This window comes from Schistocerca piceifrons, chromosome 2 (assembly GCF_021461385.2).
Source record: "Schistocerca piceifrons isolate TAMUIC-IGC-003096 chromosome 2, iqSchPice1.1, whole genome shotgun sequence".
NCBI classification, from domain to species: domain Eukaryota; kingdom Metazoa; phylum Arthropoda; class Insecta; order Orthoptera; family Acrididae; genus Schistocerca; species Schistocerca piceifrons.
In genome coordinates this window covers 60,312,813-60,331,963 of record NC_060139.1, presented here as the reverse complement: position 1 = coordinate 60,331,963, position 19,151 = coordinate 60,312,813, and the positions used below count along the sequence as shown (strand labels likewise).

Here is a 19,151-nt window from a genome sequence, read left to right as displayed (position 1 = left end):
GAGGCGCGGACACAACCAGAGACGTCTGGACGACACGTGAACTTTGACGACTGAGGTCAGGAAGAGTGGAGATCTCTGACGGGGACATCCTCACCTGCCAAGTCGTCTACGAGGGATGAACCACAGGCGATTCCATCTCTGCGTGGTGGCCAGCGACTCGCCGATCGGCACACCCGCAACATCGGCGACGGTGCCACACAATATCCACGACACTGTTCGCAGCTGCATTCTGTGCGTGTGACTGCAGTGTGTCCGCTCCACACCCGCTGCCCGCGTGCTTACTGCTTTCCGTGCAGTTCTCTTCGCTCGGGTATGTTTGAAAGCCCGAAACAAAGGACTTGTAACTGTACGAACCACAGAAACTACTGTGCAGACTGTTTCTTCTGACACTCACTCTTCATTTTTGGTACGAAACTTTCAGCGGAACGGAAGAGGAACTAGCGGAAAGCGCGGTAGAACTATGCGCGTCTGCCACAAAGTAATCGACACGATTTCCACGACGGACTCCCCCTCTACTACTTGAAGAAGTTTACTGTTCCACGAGGAAAAGTTACATCTCCGTCGCCCCGTTCCTCCACTTAGTGTTCTGTGCTACTGTCTAGACGCATAACTCCTTCTACCTATTCGTATGATTCTCGCATCGACAGAGTGGTAGAGTATTAGCCCAGATTCTATCGGATAGTGTACGCAGGCTGTTGGGACTATCGTAATTCGTTCATTCTATGCTCTCCGTATACCAGAAATATGCCTGGACTTTTATCAATCTCTTCTGCAACGGTGCCAAAATTTTGCGACAGCAAATTTCCCGCAGTTCTAAATCTTTTGTTGGTTGCAATATCGAATCCTTAACCGTGTCCGTTTTAATATTGTTTCTGGCCTTCCGTGGCTTTCCTCTTTAATACGCCAGTTGCTTTTCAAAGTCAGACAACTGTTGATTGTCTTAGAACAAAATTCAAAGTAAACTTTTAATTTCGGAATCCATCAATCGTGTAACATTTTCTGTTTCGTGAAAAAGTTGCGTGGTATCGAAGTTCTGAATTCCGTTTTACTCTTTCTCGCCTACTGCACCAGATTAATGTCTTCCAGGAACTGCGTCTCATTTCCGTACGATAAATTTCAGCCCCTGTTAAGTTTCAATTAGTGCGTTTTGCTGAGTTATGTTTGCTTCTGATAGAGTTCTTTAATTCTAGGGACATCTGAAAATATCTTTAACTTAATATTTAATTAGCTCTAATAGACCTTACGACGAACTACATTTAATGCAGTACACCTCGTTATTGAACAGAAATTTCATATACTAGAACAATTTACACGTTTTATGTGTGCGTTTAAAGGATGTTCTGTTTGCGCCTCGCAGTTTCCAGCGTAGGTTGCTGTCCCTTCTGTATTGACGTAGTTTCCCCGTAATTCTCTGAGTACCTATGGAAGCCTCTGAAACCTTTGTGCCAAGAATGCGATTTTCAGTGACGGCGTTGTGATGAAAATAGAATGAAATTTTTGATGAGATACTTGATCAAAACAAAAGAATATTTATATTTATTTATGAAAAAAATTTATAACGTTTGTAAAAATTAATAATCTGTTCTTTAGTCCATGTCGCTCTACCATTTACAAATAAAGTTACGGGGCCACATAGAATAAATGCGCACATAGAAACGAATTCAATTCAGACAGTGATTCTTATGTCGATTGCCTAAATACATAACAAATTAATTTGCCACCGTTAGTGCAGCTGTGGTTACGTGCCAACTGAAATTGTTTAAAAAACTTGTGAATTTTCGGCGGTATTAATAAGTTATTCTAAATGTGTCCTGATACATGGAAGCTTTAAGGAGAAACGGATAATAGGTAGAGAGAACCTGTGATGAAAATCAGTCGTTAGTACATTTTTAGAAGGGACGTGCGAGATATACTACTACATAATTTAGTGATTAACGAAACAGAGGTGCTCAAATGTTTACGGGTTTGGTAAGCTGGCTAATTTACAGTTAGAATGGAATCGTTTTAAGACGAAGCGGATTATTTTGCGCCGTTGTGGAGAGCTTTATACTGTAATCCGGTACTAGTAGTATATGAATAGTGCTGAGAACCTTTCTAGAGATATTCGAATGAATTGTGGTGGTGACATAGTTAACTGCTGTTTAAGAGGCGTAGTTCTCTCGTTTAAAAGTGTACTTTTACTTTTACATGTCACCGAGTGCAACAGCCTGCGTATAAGAGAAGTTACTAAGAAGGAGAACGTTTGAAGAAACGTTGCTAGAAAAGCTTCAGAGTGTTTAATAAGACAATGAGAAAACTTACCGCGAAAAAGATTTGTATTAATTAAAATCTTAACGATTCTGATGTGAGGAATTCATTTGGGTATATTTTAAGAAGATATCGTGACTGAGACTGACGTGAAACCTTCGTTTGGATTCACAGGTCTCTGTGTTGCTTCGATATCTCTTAGATGACAGTGTATGTTGACGTTGGTCTCTTTCTTAGAATTCAAAGTGTGCTACTGCTTTGTGGATTGCATTTTCTCGACTAAAAGTTACTGATTTAAGGATATATGAGCGTATAACAGATCGTCTTCCAAATAAAACGAGAATACACTTGGGTGATACGTTCTGCACGGGGAGCTTTGTTTTGTTAGCGGCGTGACGCGAGAAAGTCGGAAGCTTCGGAGCTCACTCCTACAGCGGTAGAGGATCGGCGCAGAGTCGATTCCCACGTCCGGCGGGGAGGAAGACGCGTCAGCAAAATCTCGTCCGAGGCGCTCGTGGAGGGGGGGCTGTGGCAGAGCGCCTTGCGCCGGCGGGCCCTGTCGGACGCCGGTGGTTTCGGCGGCGTCGACGTTGTAATCTTCGAGGGTGGCGAAGACGGCGGCGTCCGTAGGAGCGACGGCTTCGGCGACGGCGTCGGCGACGGCGGCAAGGCAGCGGCCTCGGGCTCGGAGACATGGCGTAGGGCGATGGCGTCTGCCAAGCGCCTGGTGCTGTCGCTGCGCGGGCGCAAGCAGGCGGGGGGCGGCGGCGCCGGGGGCGGCAGCGGCGGGGGCGGCCCGGGGGCGGCGGCCGAGCCCGGCTCGTCGAGCAGCACGCGCCTCGTGCCCGCCGCCGGCGCCTCCTGCCACGAGCTCGACGAGATCGCCGTCGTGTCCACCAACGCCGACCCGTGCCACGTCAAGTATGGCAGCGGCTCCCTCACCGCCGTCAACGGCCCCCGCCTCGTGCCAGGTAACGCCGGCAACAGGTGGCCCGCACCGCGCTGCCTCACCGCGCCGCACCGCCTTGCTAACCACATAAGCGTCCTGGGCGGGGGCAGGGCTCGAGCTACTAGCTCACATCAGCTTACCTACAGCACACAGGCCCTACGTCTTCCTGTACAGATACACGCGCCTGAGAGGCTGATTCCGTACCTTATCAAATATCAACAAAAGCACAATGGAACCAATCACTAATCTTCATGTTCTTTATTTACGATGCGTTTCGTAAATCTTACTGCCTCATCAGGGAGCAGAACAGATTTCTAGTTCAGGTGCATTGCTCCCAGGTGCATTGCAACCATACCGGAATATCTGCTCTTAGGAGGTGGAGGACAGGAAGTGCGGGGTGGATGGGCACCTATAGTGTAATTAATAAATAGATACATGTGTCATAGTTATGTAATTTGTTAACATCGAGTACAGATTTAAGTGTCAGGAAGTCGTTCCTGAAAGTATTTGTATGGAGTGTAGCCATGTATGGAAGTGAAACGTGGACGATAAATAGTTTCGACAAGAAGAAGATAGAAGCTTTCTAAATGAGGTACTACAGAAGAATGCAGTAGATTAGATGGGTAGATCACATAAATAATGAGGAGGTATTAAATAGAATTGGGGAGAAGAGGAGTTTGTGGCACAAGTTGACTAGAAGAAGCGATCGGACATGTTCTGAGACATCAAGGGATCACCAATTTAGTACTGAAGGGCAGCGTGGAAGGTAAAAATCGTAGAGGGAGACCAAGAGATGAATACACTAAGCAGATTCAGGAGGATGTAGGCTGCAGTAGGTACTGGGAGATGAAGAAGCTTGCACAGGATAGAGTAGCATGGAGAGCTTCATCAAACCAGTCTCAGGACTGAAGACCACAACAACAACAGTTATGTATGTTCTGTATTATTACCTAGTTTCACTCACCATACTCGATCTTCCTCAAATATTCATTGCTGTGGTGGCTTTCTTCAGATCCAATTCACACAATGTTGCTTTTGGAGATGGTACCGCCCAGTACTTTGAATATTTCTTGTGTTGCCGCCTGAGAAATGTTTATAATCTAAGGACGCTTGCGCCTGCCTGTCGAATCTAGCCAATACATCAAATATTACGCGTCCTGCAGCGATCTGTACAACAAAATTTCAGAGGTGCAGGGACATTATCCCGGCATTTCGTACAGGGGACGCGTGGGCTCCACTAGATACTTGTGCAGTAATAACTCATTATGATTTCTTAGGATTACTACCTTTATTTCGGTGGTCGGAGTGGTGACACATTCTCTGCGTATCCAGTAATGCGGGCAACTGGTGAGTTATGCTTGGGGATCATATCAACCTGTACCGCATCAAAAACAGCCTGAACATGACGCAATCAAGCGTTGAAACTGGTAGCGACAAAACAAAACAAAATCATAAGGACGGCTGTATGTTCTATTTCTTTTCTTTTTCGTCATAATAGTAAACGGCCGTCGTCCCAGAGACCTCCACTAGTCTTCACGTTCTTCATTTACGATGCGTTTCCCTCATCAGGTGGCAGATCAGATGTCTAGTTCAGGTGCATTGCTCCCGGGAAACCAACCATACGGGAATATCTGTTCTTAGGAGGTGGAGGACAGGGGGTGCGGGCTGGATGGGCAGCGATAGTGTAATTAATATACAGATACAAGTGCCGTAGTTATGTATGACTTTTATTATTACCTAGTTTCACTCACCAGTCAATACCTTCGTTGCGCAGTGCCGATGGTACTGTTACCGACGACTGTGCCGCTAAAGCGGAGTTATTGAACGCAGTTTTCCGAAATTCCTTCTCCAGGGAAGACGAATGGAATGTTCCAGAATTTGAAACACGAGCAGCTGCTAGCATGAGTTTCTTAGAGGTAGATACCTTAGGGGTTGCGAAGCAACTCAAATCGCTTGATACGGGCAAGTCTTCGGGTCCACATTGTATACCGATTAGGTTCCTTTCAGATTACACTGATACAATAGCTCCCTACTTAGCAATCATATACAACCGCTCGCTCACCGAGAGATCTGTACCTACAGATTGGAAAATTACGCAGGTCGCACCAGTGTTTAAGAAGGGTAGTAGGAGTAATCCGTCGAACTACAGACCTACATCATTGACGTCGGTCTGCAGTAGAGTTTTGGAGCGTATACTGTATTCAAACATTATGAATCGCCTCGAAGGGAACCATCTATTGATACGTAATCAGCATGGAGTCAGAAAACATAGTTCTTGTGCAACGCACCTAGTTCTTTATTCGCACGACGTAATGGCCGTTATAGACAGGGGCTCTAAAGTTGATTCCGTATTTGTAGATTTCCGGAAAGCTTTTGACACCGTTCCTCACAAGCGACTTCTAATCAAGCTGCGGGCCTATGGGATATCGTCTCAGTTGTGCGACTGGATTCGTGATTTCCTGTCAGGAAGGTCGCAGTTCGTAGTAATAGACGGCAAATCATCGAGTAAAACTGAAGTGATATCAGGTGTTCCCCAGGGAAGCTTCCTGGGACCTCTGCTGTTCCTGATCTATATAAATGACCTGACTGACAATCTGAGCAGTTCTCTTAGGTTGTTCGCAGATGGTGCTGTAATTTACCGTTTAGTAAGGTCATCCGAAGACCAGTATCAGTTGCAAAGCGATTTAGAAAAGATTGCTGAGTGGTGTGGCAGGTGGCAGTTCACGCTAAATAACGAAAAGTGTGAGGTAATCCACATGAGTTCCAAAAGAAATCCGTTGGAATTCGATTACTCGACAAATAGTACAATTCTCAAGGCTGTCAATTCAACTAAGTACCTGGGTGTTAAAATTACGAACAACATCAGTGGGAGAGACCTTATAGATAATATTGTGGGGAAGGCGAGCCAAAGGTTGCGTTTCATTGGCAGGATACTTAGAAGATGCAACAAGTCCACTAAAGCGACAGCTTACACTACACTTGTTCGTCCTCTGTTAGAACATTGGTGCGCGGTGTGGGATCCTTACCAGGTGGGATTGACGGAAGACATCGAAAGGGTGCAGAAAAGGGCAGCTCGTTTTGTATTACCACGTAATAGGGGAGAGAGTGTGGCAGATATGATACGCGAGTTGGGATGGAAGTCATTAAAGCAAAGACGTTCTTCGTCGCGGCGAGATCTATTTACGAAATTTCAGCCAACAATTTTCTCTTCCGAACGCGAAAATATTATGTTGAGCCCAATCTACGTAGGTAGGAATGATCATCAAAATAAAATAAGAGAAATCAGAGCTCGAACAGAAAGGTTTAGGTGTTCGTCTTTCCCGCGCGCTGTTCGGGAGTGGAATGGTAGGGAGATAGTATGGTTGTGGTTCGATGAACCCTCTTCCAAGCACTTAAATGTGAATTGCAGAGTAATCACGTAGATGTAGATGTAGCTCAGGGGCAGTTCAGATTTCTAGTTCAGGTGCATTGCTCCTGGGAAACCAACCATACCGGAATATCTGCTCTTAGGAGGTCGAGGACGGGGAATGCGGGGTGGATGGGCAACGATAACGTAATTAATATACAGATACAAGTGCCATAGTTATGTATGATTTGTATTATTACCTAGTTTCATTTACCAGACGTGATCTTCCTCAAATATTCTATGCTGTGGTGGCATTCTGCAGATTGAATTCACACAATGTTGCTTTTGGAGATGGTGCGGACCAGGACTTTGAATATTTATTGTATTGCCACTTGAGAAATAGTTATTATCTGAGGACGCTTGCGCCTGCCTGTCGGATCTAGCCAATACATCAAATAATAAGCGTCCTGCAGCGATCTGTACAATAAAATTTCAGAGGTGCAGGGACATTTTTCCGGCATTTCGTATAGGGGACGAATGGGCTCCACTAGATGCTTGTGGAGAAATAAGTCATTACGATTTATTCGATTTGTTAGCATAATTACCTTTATTTCGGTGGTTGGAGTGCTGACACATTATCTGCGTATCTAGCAATGCTGGCAACTGATGATTTATGCTTGGGGATCATACCGACCTGTTCGGCATCAAAAACAGCCTGAACTGGTAGCAACAAAATAAAATAAAATCATAACGACGGCTGTAGATTTTTTTGTTTTTTTCGCCACGATAGTAAACGGCCGTCGTCCCAGCGACCTCCTTCTAAAAGGATGGACATGCAAAAAATATATAAAAGTGGCGGGGTTATTTCATCCAGTCGAGAGGCTATACTACCTAGTGTATTTCTGTGTCAAAACCACAAGCATTTGCCACAGGCAAACCTTTCTCGTCCTTTTGTACCCACACGCACTTCGCGAAACCATGTAGCGCGGTGCTAGCTAGCCCTTATCGAGAGGCACAGCCTGTTACGCTTTTTACTGCTTGTTCCAAATCTTCCTTGGATCATGAAGCACTTGACTTTTTCCTTCTGCATTACGGCCCATCCAAACGAAACCAAGAAAACTTGTTCTCTAGGATTTCGCAGTAAAACAGCAGTTAAACAAATAAATTGATTAAGCGGAAATAGCTCCAAATCTACGGCGCCAAACAGATCCATGTGCGGAAATTTCGAAAGACGTGCCAAATCATACCTTTTTGGGAAGAGCCAGCATTATCTGCTGGCACAAATGCTGCGTAACCTTTGTTCTTATACACGTAACAAACAACGAAAGTTTAAAATTTCACGATATTGTCCATGGTAGAATGTAATTTGTTAGGCTGTAAAGTTTAACTATGGCAATAATCCGTCAAAATTCTATTACAGAAAGTTTGTTGTTTTGTCCTGTTGATAATGTAACAGAAAACACCGTTACTGCAACTAGATGCGGCAACGCAGATTGACACACACTGAAGGTAAAAAGATCTTGACTCTGTGAGATGTTAACACACTGTTGAAACACTTCTCATGTCAGGCGCATCAGCCCCTTGAACGAAATAACCCCATTGTACTCTATTGTATCTTTGTAATCCTTACGCGAAATTCAGTTATCAAAATGTAAACACGTAACAAATGCTAGTGCAACAACCTCCAAACGGGGCATGTACCGGTACAATGTGACACGGCGGCCACCCTGCCATCGATTCGGGAACAGCCGCCCATCCTTGCACTGAGTGAACCCATACACAAGGTGCATACCTGTCAATTCTTCATCACCGAATCCATCCAAACAGCTGTGTACCACTGTTTACGTACAAATAACACTGCCGAAAGAGTAAATACGAGCTCTACTGATTTCAAAGTGAGTGTTACTGTTTTTAGCAGGAACTACCGTGAGTAAATGGAACATGTGAGTTCATAAACAGGACACATAGTACACATCGCCGATAGCTACGCCACTGTAAATCTGTTTTAGTCTAGTATCGATAAGAGATTAACAGCGTTAAGAAATTCAAAGAGATGTTACTGAGGTGACAAAAGTCATGCGGTACCTCTTAATATCGTGTCGGACCTCTTTAGCCCAGCGTAGTGTACCATCTCGAGGTTGCATGGATTCAAGAAGTCATTGGAAGCCCCTCTAGAAGTAATGGGCCATGCTGCCTTTATAGTCGTCCTATGTGTTGCCGGTCCGGGATTTTGTGCATGACTAACCTCTCGATTGGGTCCCATAATTCTCAGTTGGGATTCCTGTCAGGCGATCTGGGTGGCAAATCATTCGCTCGAATTGTCCAGAATGTTCTACAGACCAATTTCGAACAATGATTGTAGCCCCAGCGACATGGCGCATTGTCATCCATAAAAATTCTTTGGTTGTTTGGGAACAAGAAGTCCATGAATCACTGAAAATGGTCTACACCAGTCAATAATCGGTGCAGCTGGACCGGAGGACACAGTCCATTGCATGTAAACACAGCCCACACCATTATGGAGTCGCCACAGCTTGCTCAGTTCCTTATTAATAACTTCGGGCCATGGCTTCGAGAGGTCAGCGCCACACTCGAATCTTGCCATCAGCTCTTACCAACTGAAATCAACAGTCGTCTGACCAAGCCACGGCTTTTCAGTCGTGTAAGGCCCAACCGATACGTCACTAGCCCTGGAGAGGCGCTGCAGGCGATCTCGTGATGTTAGCAGAGGCACTCGCGTCGGTTGTCTGCTGCCAAAGACCATTAACGACAAAATTTCACCGCGCTGTCATAACGTGTACGTTCTTTGTTGATTTCTGAGTTTATTTCAGAACTCCATGCAAACATCGCTGCTCTCTGTCGTTAAGTGAAGGCCGTCGGCCACTTCGTTGTCCGTGGTGAGAGGTAACGTCTGAAATTATATACTCGCGGCCTACTTGGCACTGTGGACCTCGGAATAGTGCATTCCATAATAATTTCCGAAGTGGAATGTCCCATGCGTCTAGCTCCAACTACCATGTCGCGTTCAGAGTCTGTTCATTCCCTTCCTGCAGTCGTATCATGACAGACACCTTTTCATATCAATCGCCTGAGTAGAAATGACAGCTCCGCCAATAGAATGCCCTTTTATATCGTGTACAGGCAATGGTATTGCCATCTGTGCGTATGCATATCGCTGTACCATTACTTGTCGTCTCAGTGTACTGTCTCTGTAACGAGCCGCTCCAGTGCCTTACACGAAAATATCCCTTAAAAATCCCCGAAATTTTGTCGGCGGGGTTCGACATCACCCTGTATAACGTTTATTGCAGTCTCGTATCAGACGCAATAAACGAGGCGCAATAAACGAGCGATTCGCAAGCGTCGAGCACAGTGCGATTTCGTTGAGTGTTAGATAGGTGCCTTAAATGTTTATCCATATACTCGTGTAGTTCCGAGGAAGGAGATTTAGTTACCTGCCAGGTTACCTTCCCAGACATAGTCGCATACAGACCGTAATGACATTTTTGAGTACAGACATTCACGAAAAGCACGAGATTCTCAAACAGAAAAGTTTATTTCAATGAATACTTGCAAATACTTTAACAGTTATATCTATTTAGACTGACTTGTCATTATCAATAGCCCGTAAAAACTTCTTAGCCAACGACTTCGTCAATACATGCTAGGTATCAACGTTTCTAAAAGGCTCCTATTGGAGGACTAATACAGACATAGAGTTATTCAAAGGATATTGATAACGACCAACCACTCAACCCGTATAGATGATGAAAAATATACGTTAACATTGACTTAAAAATAGTTTGGTCACTCACGCTCACTGCCAGCGATGCTTCACATATGAACAATTCATCTGTTAAAATTCACCGACTAGCCCTATGATTTCTCAGCGAAAGAAATCACGTGAAAGCTTGAAACGCGTGCCAAAACAGGTTTCCTTGGCCATAGTCAAATTCAGTAAATTTCTGAATAAAGACAATTAACCTCCTGAATGAGTTCGCTACCGTTGTGAATTCTTATGAGTATTGCCGTCAAGATTAGTAATTAATGCTTTTGATTTATTATGATGTTTCAGCTGCTGCCATCATCATATTTATATTTGAAGTTACACAAAAATGTTGCGCCCGCATCTCGTGGTCGTGCGGCAGCGTTCTCGCTTCCCACGCCCGGGTTCCCGGGTTCGATTCCCGGCGGGGTCAGGGATTTTCTCTGCCTCGTGATGGCTGGGTGTTGTGTGATGTCCTTAGGTTAGTTATGTTTAAGTAGTTCTAAGTTCTAGGGGACTGATGACCATAGATGTTAAGTCCCATAGTGCTCAGAGCCATTTGAACCATTTGAAAAATGTCGCATTTACGTGACTAGTAGACAAAAGTAAAAATTTAACCAACAATACCTTTATTTCGTAAAGGAATTTTCAGTATCAATTGCTGTAAAACACAGAATTAGTTTTAGATTCTTTGAGTCAGTTCGATAAGAACATCATTGAACACTGTTTTTGATTCGATAGCAGGAGCTGGGAAGTGGAAATTCACATCTCTTACTGAAACTTTTACTTTCAGTTCAATTCCTGTTGCTTGGTGTCGGTCTGTGTGGGTATAACAGTACACACAAGTATCATTTTCCACCTGTGGTGACCAGTGGTGCTTGAAAAATTACCAAAGTGACAATGGAAGTCGCAAAATGTACTGAACGCTGTACTGGCTGAGCAGTAAATGTGTTGATCAACAAAGCGGTATGATCAAAAGGATAGATACCCAAACAAAGAAGCTCACGCCCTTGACACACTGTTCTCACTACAAAGGTAGTATGGTGAACCAAGTCGTACTTCAGATGACAGCAGACGCTGTAGTCGTTCGAGGGAACCGCTGTACCTGAATTCATACCATTGCGTTCTCCGACACATTTGTCGAAGAGTACAGTAAAAAAGATGGAAACTGGAAATGCATGAAAATAAGTTATTAGAAACGCGAGCATAGTGTCTCTCGATACCAATGTAAAACATTACCTCTACTGCATTTTAGATTCTTACCTGCGTTTTTATATCGCTTATTTTGTAGTCTTTTTTATGTTGCCTTTTGCGATAGTTATTTATTACTCGGCTTAACCATTACTCTGAGTAACCAAAACAACATAGCAAGTGTTGTGCCGTGCGTCCATACAGAACGGTCGAGGCACGTAACATGCGGCCACCGCCTTTCCGAGCACTGTGTGCCAACACTCCTGTGGCAGCAGCGTGGCAAACTGCGAAGAGCTCACGTTGGGGGCGCCACAAGAGATGCAGCAGTCATACCGCTGGAGTCAACGGAGCCAATCAGAATGCAGCCCCTCGTCATTAAGTCGCGTTGTTGCAGCCCGGAAGGGGAGTAGTCTATTGGGCCTCCTAGAGTACGGAGCAGGTCTCCTCTCAGTCGCGACGCTTTTACTGTGATATTGTTTACGGGAGATGAACTTCGGCTACGGACATGAAGACGAGTGATTAAGCTGGGTTATATTTCTCCTTTTTTTCAGAAAAAATCTTCAAGTTGTAGTTATTTCCGACTTTCGATCTGGTAGTTTGTACCTGGGGCGCAGCAACTAACCATTCTACATAGGTCACTATGATAGCCAGTCAGTGGCCTACTCGAGATTCTTATTATGTTGCTATTATTAAATCATCAAATATTTCATCAGATTTTTAAAAGTTTCTTTTTATCGTCAACATGTAGACAGAATGCGACTATAGGGATATTACGAAAGGCAAATGTAACGTCCTCTTGCACTTCGATCAGTTTGGGCCTCATGCCTTATTTCACATTCCTGCTGTGATGTGCCAACCGAATCATATGCACGCACAGGATAAAATATCAAAACAAAATCAGAAAAACTGCAAGGTATTGATTTAAGAGGTTGTAGTTTTCTTTACAACGTGAATGAATCACCGTGTAAGCAAATCGATCTATTTTACTTTCCTTTTTTGTAAGAATGGCTATGTCCGCTTAAACCGGTTCTTTCCACGTTAACTGATGAGATTGTCACTATAAAACACAATGATCGTTGTGCGGCTTTGTTTTGCATTAAATATTTAACTGTCAGGATATCGTCAACATTAAAGCCCAGAAAAATACACTCAATTGTGAGCGCTTCTCCAGGACTCGCCAGTTCATGGGTTACTACGTAACGTAATCAGATCATCTGACGATTACTTGGTAATATGTGGAGATACATAATGGTACCACTTGTGTGATCTGAGGCAGGAATACATATAAAAGTGATGAAACTATCTTCTCCCAGCTGCCGTTGTGACTATTTCATACATTGTATGTTTATATGACTCTGACTATTGAATGAAATTTTCTTCTGTCTAGTATTTTGTGCACTTTCAATCTATGTTCTGCAGCCTTTCTGTAGCATTTGGTAACAGCATATGGATGAAGCTAGACCTACAAATTCTATTTTAATGAACTAAATCTGCCGTTGTTTTCTTCAGTCTCATTTGCTATGTTACTTTATTGTGACATGTACGTTATATTGCAGTGAAAGTCCTACACAAAAGCAAAAGTAATTTCATGCTTGCCCCTGAGCTGTATAACGTAGCAGGTAAGAGTTAAACGTGCTTTTGGATGGTCTGCAAATGTCGCCGTCAACTATAAGCAATCGTTATCGACTTAAGGCAGTAGTTGTAACGGGACAGGTCTTCGCAAAAGCCAGGCAAATGAAAAGTTTGGATAGAAGTAGGTTATTCATCTTGAGCTGACTGCAGTCTAATTTAAAAGAATTGACCAGACGATTTTCTCTTTTATTTATAAAGCATCTTCCGTGGTTATTGCTGTTTATTTACATATTCTGCTCCGTCCCTCCTTGCTAGCAGTGGTTGGTGTCGAAAGTCTTCATTTCACATCTGCACTGTGCAGTCTCTCAGGCATTCTGCAGTATTTCCTGCGCTGCACTGTTTACAGTTCACTTTCTTAAACTGATTCTCATTCTGCACTGCCACATTGTGAATTGTAAGCAGTGCCGCGCAGTAAAAAGTGCAGAATGCCTGAGAGACTCCACAGTGCAGATGTGAAATGAAGACTTTCGACACCAACCACTGCTAGCAAGGAGGGACGGAGCAGAATATGCAAATAAACAGCAATAACCATGGAAGATGCTTTATAAATAAAAGCGAATTGCGTCTGGTGTAGTTCTTTTTAATTGGACTGTATTCAGCCCAAGACAGATAACCTATAGTAACGTATGTTAACAGTTGCTGCAGAAGATGGCCACGCAAACAAATGTAGTATGAAAAGTTTGGAAATCAGCTCTAAAACGAAAGAAATATAGGGTTACACATTTGTCGGGACGTAGAAATAGAAATACAACATGAACTTAGTTATGTGTAGATGTAGTAATAGGATCTGATTAATTGGGAGGATACCAGATTATTTAGGAGTACCTATATAAAATATTTCCTGAAAAAATATACTCGCAGCCTTTAGTGAGGGTTTACCAGAGTAAGTCGAGTCCAGATGTGGTAGAACTCATATAAGCATGCAACATATCAAGTGAAGTCACAGTATTTTGAACAAAACGCAGAACGTCTATAAATGACAATTCTTGAGGGAAAAAGTGTACCTTGATGCAATTGTTGAAGTAGATGGCGGCATTGCAGAAAGATTATAGGTTGTTTGTTACTGTATTAAATCTCTGAAGGCACTTGAGCAAAATCTGGGATGAAATGTGGCACGTGGGAGATTTGATCTTCTTCTTCTTCGTAGTCCAACATCGTGACCAAATTACCACGACGCCGTGGCTATTTAATTTCGCTCGATGTTGCACACCTTGACCTTGGGCCTTCACTGTCTCGCCTTGGCTTCTTTTTTCACAGTTCGGTACACATTCTTCCTGTTTTCATGCTTGATTTGTGTTCAGTTTTTAATGGGTTACCTACTGAGCTACCTTGCGTCAGAATACGAGCGGTGTGCGATGAGGAGTTTCCCTTGTTAGTACGAGTGCCAATAGACGAATAGATATCAAATACCTATGTAACCAATTTTAAGCAAAAATACGCTATTCCACCTGAAAAGCCCGGTTGTTCATTTGGAAAAGAATTTAGAGTGCCTGTACTGCAACGGTAGGAAAGGTGAGAGCACAAGAAGCAACGAAAACTTGTAGTTAGTATATTGCATTTGACACTGTTAGCGTTTAATAACTGAGTAACTGAAAGTGTTATGTGAGATAGAATTACTAAGGTTCAGCACTGTAAACAGCATATAAAATGCTGAACGTTTGAGGGTAAAATAAAAACAGGTTATCGGTGTCTTGTATGAAGCAAAAATTTGGACCAATTTTTTTGGTGTGACAACCCGATTCTGATAGCTTTTTTCCTTATGAATTCTAAGTTGGGTTCAATTTGGACCTCGTCGGGACTGATGTTTATGATTGGTGCTATAATATTTTCAGACTATACCATCTTTCGGACAGACGCTCGTTATATTATCGATAATTTACCTTGTACGACAGGTTTTCACTATTTTTTTCAATTCTGGTTCTATATAAGGATGATTGCTCTTTAGGAGAGACGTATGTTCTGTGGCTTTGCTGCAAATTCTCAGATAGTAAATCTCCAGATTTATTATCTGGTGTGTAGTAACAATTAGTTTTTATGAGAGTTTTCGGAGATTCGCCTAACCCGTAAAAAGTGCATTCACACAATCTATGCCACCTAAGTAGTCGTTTCTGGTGGAAAAGTGCACGCCTGACTCCTTTACATATATTTACTCTTTAGTGCAAGTGGGACGTCTTTCACTGTGCTCTAGGACACAGTTACGACTTCGTCATGGACACGACAGTTCCCCGGTAGCCCTTCCAAACAATTGACGTGAGCACAAACTGAATAAGGTGAAAGAGTTCGCTTACCAAACAGCCAAGGTCCGTTAAGAGAAAAGATGTGTGGGTATTGTGCATATTGAACCGGGGACCTAGAAGCGACAGAGAGGCTTCGTCCCCACCGCAGCTCTCAGTGGTTCACAACCTCAAAACAGACTACAGCAGTCCACTCACTCCATCGCCGCCCCACGCCGAACCCAGGGTTATAGTGCGGTTCGGCCCCCAGTGGAACCCCCCGGGACCGTCTCATACCAGATGAGTGTAATCGCATGTGTTTGAGTGGTAGAGCAATTATTGTGTGCGCGTACGTGGAGACAGTGTTTGCGCAGCTACCTCCGACATAGTGTAACTGAAGCGGAATAAGGGGTACCAGCCCGCATTCGCCGAGGCAGATGGAAGACCGCCTTAAAAACCATCCACAGGCTGGCCGGCACACCGGACCTCGACACCAATCCTCCGGTTGGATTCGTGACACGGACCGGCACGCCTTCCCGCCCGGGAAGCAGCGCGTCAGACCGCGCGGCTAAACGGGCGGGCAAAGAAGATGGACTGAAAACACAAATGGAAAACCAACTGAATTATGGCAGAAGCGGATAACGTTATAATATTTGCAACTTCAGATATCGATTCCGTCTCACTCGCGCCTGACTATGTAGGCGACAAACGCAATAGCTTCGTAGCCTTGTAAAGAGAAAAAATCGAATCGCAATCGTTAAGTTCGTAGCATTCTAGAATAGTGTACATACATCATAGGAACGTTTTTGATTTCAGCAGGTAGGTCAGTTTATTTTGAGATTATAGTAATACTTTTCAATTACTGATAGTAAATAATGAACAAAATATCCTGTTTCTTTCCATGAAAACGTTCAATAAATTTTTTAAGGAGATTAAAGTGACAACTAAGATTCAGAAGTTTAACACATCCGATGAAGGATATCACATAAATAATACATATCGTAGAGTCAAAGATTACTTAGGACACAAAAAGTAGGGTAGGTAAAGTAATTAATGTAAACTAATAATTAGCAAACACCTCTGTCTCTCTGTAGTACGTCTTCAAAACGTAGTGCACAGTAATGTAAAATCGTATTGACAAGTTCTATTAGGATAATCTTTACACTTATCTTAGCTCACTATTTCATTCACTTGTCAGCATTATCTGATAGTCTATATTTCGGTTGTAACGCATTTTTCAGATCCTTGTCTTACATTTTGTTACAAAAGCAATCTTAATTTCATGAGCACATCTCACAATCAGTACAGTCAACGATAGCGACATCATGGGAATTCGTCGAGTTAATATCTATGCCTCGCTGTACGACTTGTGAATAATGATAACTCACTGAATACCGGAGTACACAGAAAACTGACGCAGTTTATTTTCAAAATCCCATTCGATATGTCCTGAACCGTTACCCTTGTGTCTTCGTATAGTTCGCAAACCACGCTGTGTTACCTAATTTCTTACACAAGATTCAGTAATCGCCAGTAGGAAAAGCTTTATTTACGTAATTAAAACGAATTGAGATTACATTTTGCTTAGTTTCCTGTCGCAGTTCCATACATATTCCTTAAAGCTGACTAGTTACGAACGGCTCCGTTCATTTTCGAGCCATTACCTGCATGTGATTATAAGATAATGTATAAATATTTTGTTCTGCTTCTGCAGTGTGTTTAACACCTGTCTGTCCTTGGCACAATTGGTTTCCGGATACTAGGTCAACTTATCAAACGTGGTTGAGTGCCAACGCACAGTTGGAACTACACACATTAACATGACTGAGACCCTTCTCATTTCACTACGCCTCTACAGGATTTATCAGTTTGTGTTGACATATTTGTACTGCAGTTAAATGCCAACGAAGTTGTGGTGATGGTATAATCAGCGACGACTGACTTAGACTACTTTGTCGCATATTTATAATTTTAAATACTTTTCTAACCGCAGTATGCATTATATTGAAGTTTTCTAAAAATATGTATAAAACATTGAGTCAACTGATATGACATCTTTCAAGAATAATACCATTGTGTGTTATAATTACGTTTCATTCTCATGTTTCTAACGGCCTTGCCGTTTCCCGTCAGATCACAGGAGTTAGGGGCTGTCGGTATGGGCTAGCACTTGAATGACCGACCGGTCTGCCGAGCGTTTTTGGCAAGCGGGTTGCACTCAGCCCTTGTGAGGCAAACTGAGGAGCTACTTGATTGACAAGTAGCGGCTCCGGTCTTGTAAACTGACATACGACCGGGGGAGTGGTGTGCAGATCACATGACCCTCCACATCCGCATTCAGTGACGTCTATGACCTGAGGATGACACGGTGGTCAGTCGGTTCCGGTGCCTTCATGGCCTGTTCGTGTGGAGTTTAGTTAATTTTTTTATTCTCATTTTGTGCACATTGAAAAACGGAACCTAAGGATTAATTTTTTTCATTATGAGACAGCTTTCTGGGGACTGCAACTGCAGCTCAGAGACATTATGGGTAACAGTAACAAAACTCATAAACCATTCAAATCATCATAGAAATTATAACAGTTGAGAAGTCAAGAACTCTGAAGTCTTTTCAACAGCCGTATAGCTATATGGTGGTGCTTTATTTGCAACTAACGGTTTCATGTCCGTATAGAGACATTTTCGGATTTACTGTCACGAATAAAAACATCACTGTGCGAGATTTTTTAAGCGATAAAATAGAGAACCATAGAACTTGAATTCAACAAGAAAATGGCGAGGACTCACAATGGCTATATTTCCATAACGCACATGGACAATTACGGAGTCTCAGCCTTCGGAAAGTTATCCGCGTTAGAAGTCAAACCACAACGTTGAGTTGTCACAATAAAATTGAGTACACCAAAAAGACACTTGCCAAATCGAAGAAAGCATGACTGCTGAATGAGCCAGGATTAGAAGAAAGCGGGGAACAAACTAATAACGAATGGGACACTGATGTGAACGGGGATAAAATGACAAAAAATTGACTAACGTCTAGGGAAAGTACTATAAGTACACAGGAAATATAATCCAAAAAATAATACTCTCGTATGGAACCAAAACATCGAGAATGGCAGAAACCTGAAAAATAGCTTACCCGGTAATACCCCGTAGCATATATTACAACATCCGGTAGGCACTAGCTGCATTAAAGTAATGAAGTGTAACTTAAAATCCTGTGTAATGTGCGTAATTCCGCCGTATTTCTAACAGGCCGATGTGTTTTAAGAAGTCCGTGGAGGCAAGCAGTACACTGGAACGCGGAAGGCCATGGTGTCTCAAGGGGAAAACAAACACACGAGTAGCTGCGGGGAGGAAACCATGATTAGGAAAAGAACTGAAGGCTGGGAACCGCATTACATAGCTTTAAAAAAATATTGTACGTATAAAATTACATCAACAGCTCTATATTATAAAATTACCAGTACTTAAATAGTACTCCAAACCGTAATGTTCTGTTTTACAAGCACCAAAGGAGCTCACTAAACAATGGAAAAACCCTCAGACGCCTTTAACAAAGACTGAATCAAATGGAATGAAAATATACGATGAGCATAAATAATACACATTGGCCCGTGGACGAAGGAGCAGGAATGAATGCACTCAAAACAATTAAGGGATTTTGAATGTGAAAGAGAAGGAAACTCGCTGTTAACAGCGATTATGTTGAACGTGGCCGATTAGGCTGCAAGAAATAAACAATTATGATAGCAACAACAAAATGATATTAATAATACGAAACAGGCAGAAGTAGTTTCATACCAT

At 42.9% G+C, this 19,151-nt stretch overlaps 1 protein-coding gene across 1 annotated transcript in view; it reads left to right on the top strand.

Annotated features, from left to right (window-relative positions):
• The first annotated feature begins 2,449 nt into the window (after positions 1–2,449).
• LOC124775147 (potassium/sodium hyperpolarization-activated cyclic nucleotide-gated channel 1) overlaps positions 2,450–19,151 on the top strand; it is a 1,234,094-nt gene continuing 1,217,392 nt past the window's right edge. The window contains exons 1-2 of the mRNA XM_047249987.1: positions 2,450–2,457; positions 3,079–3,218. Of these exons, the coding sequence (XP_047105943.1) occupies positions 2,450–2,457; positions 3,079–3,218 (148 nt within the window). The remainder of the gene's footprint in view (positions 2,458–3,078; positions 3,219–19,151) is intronic.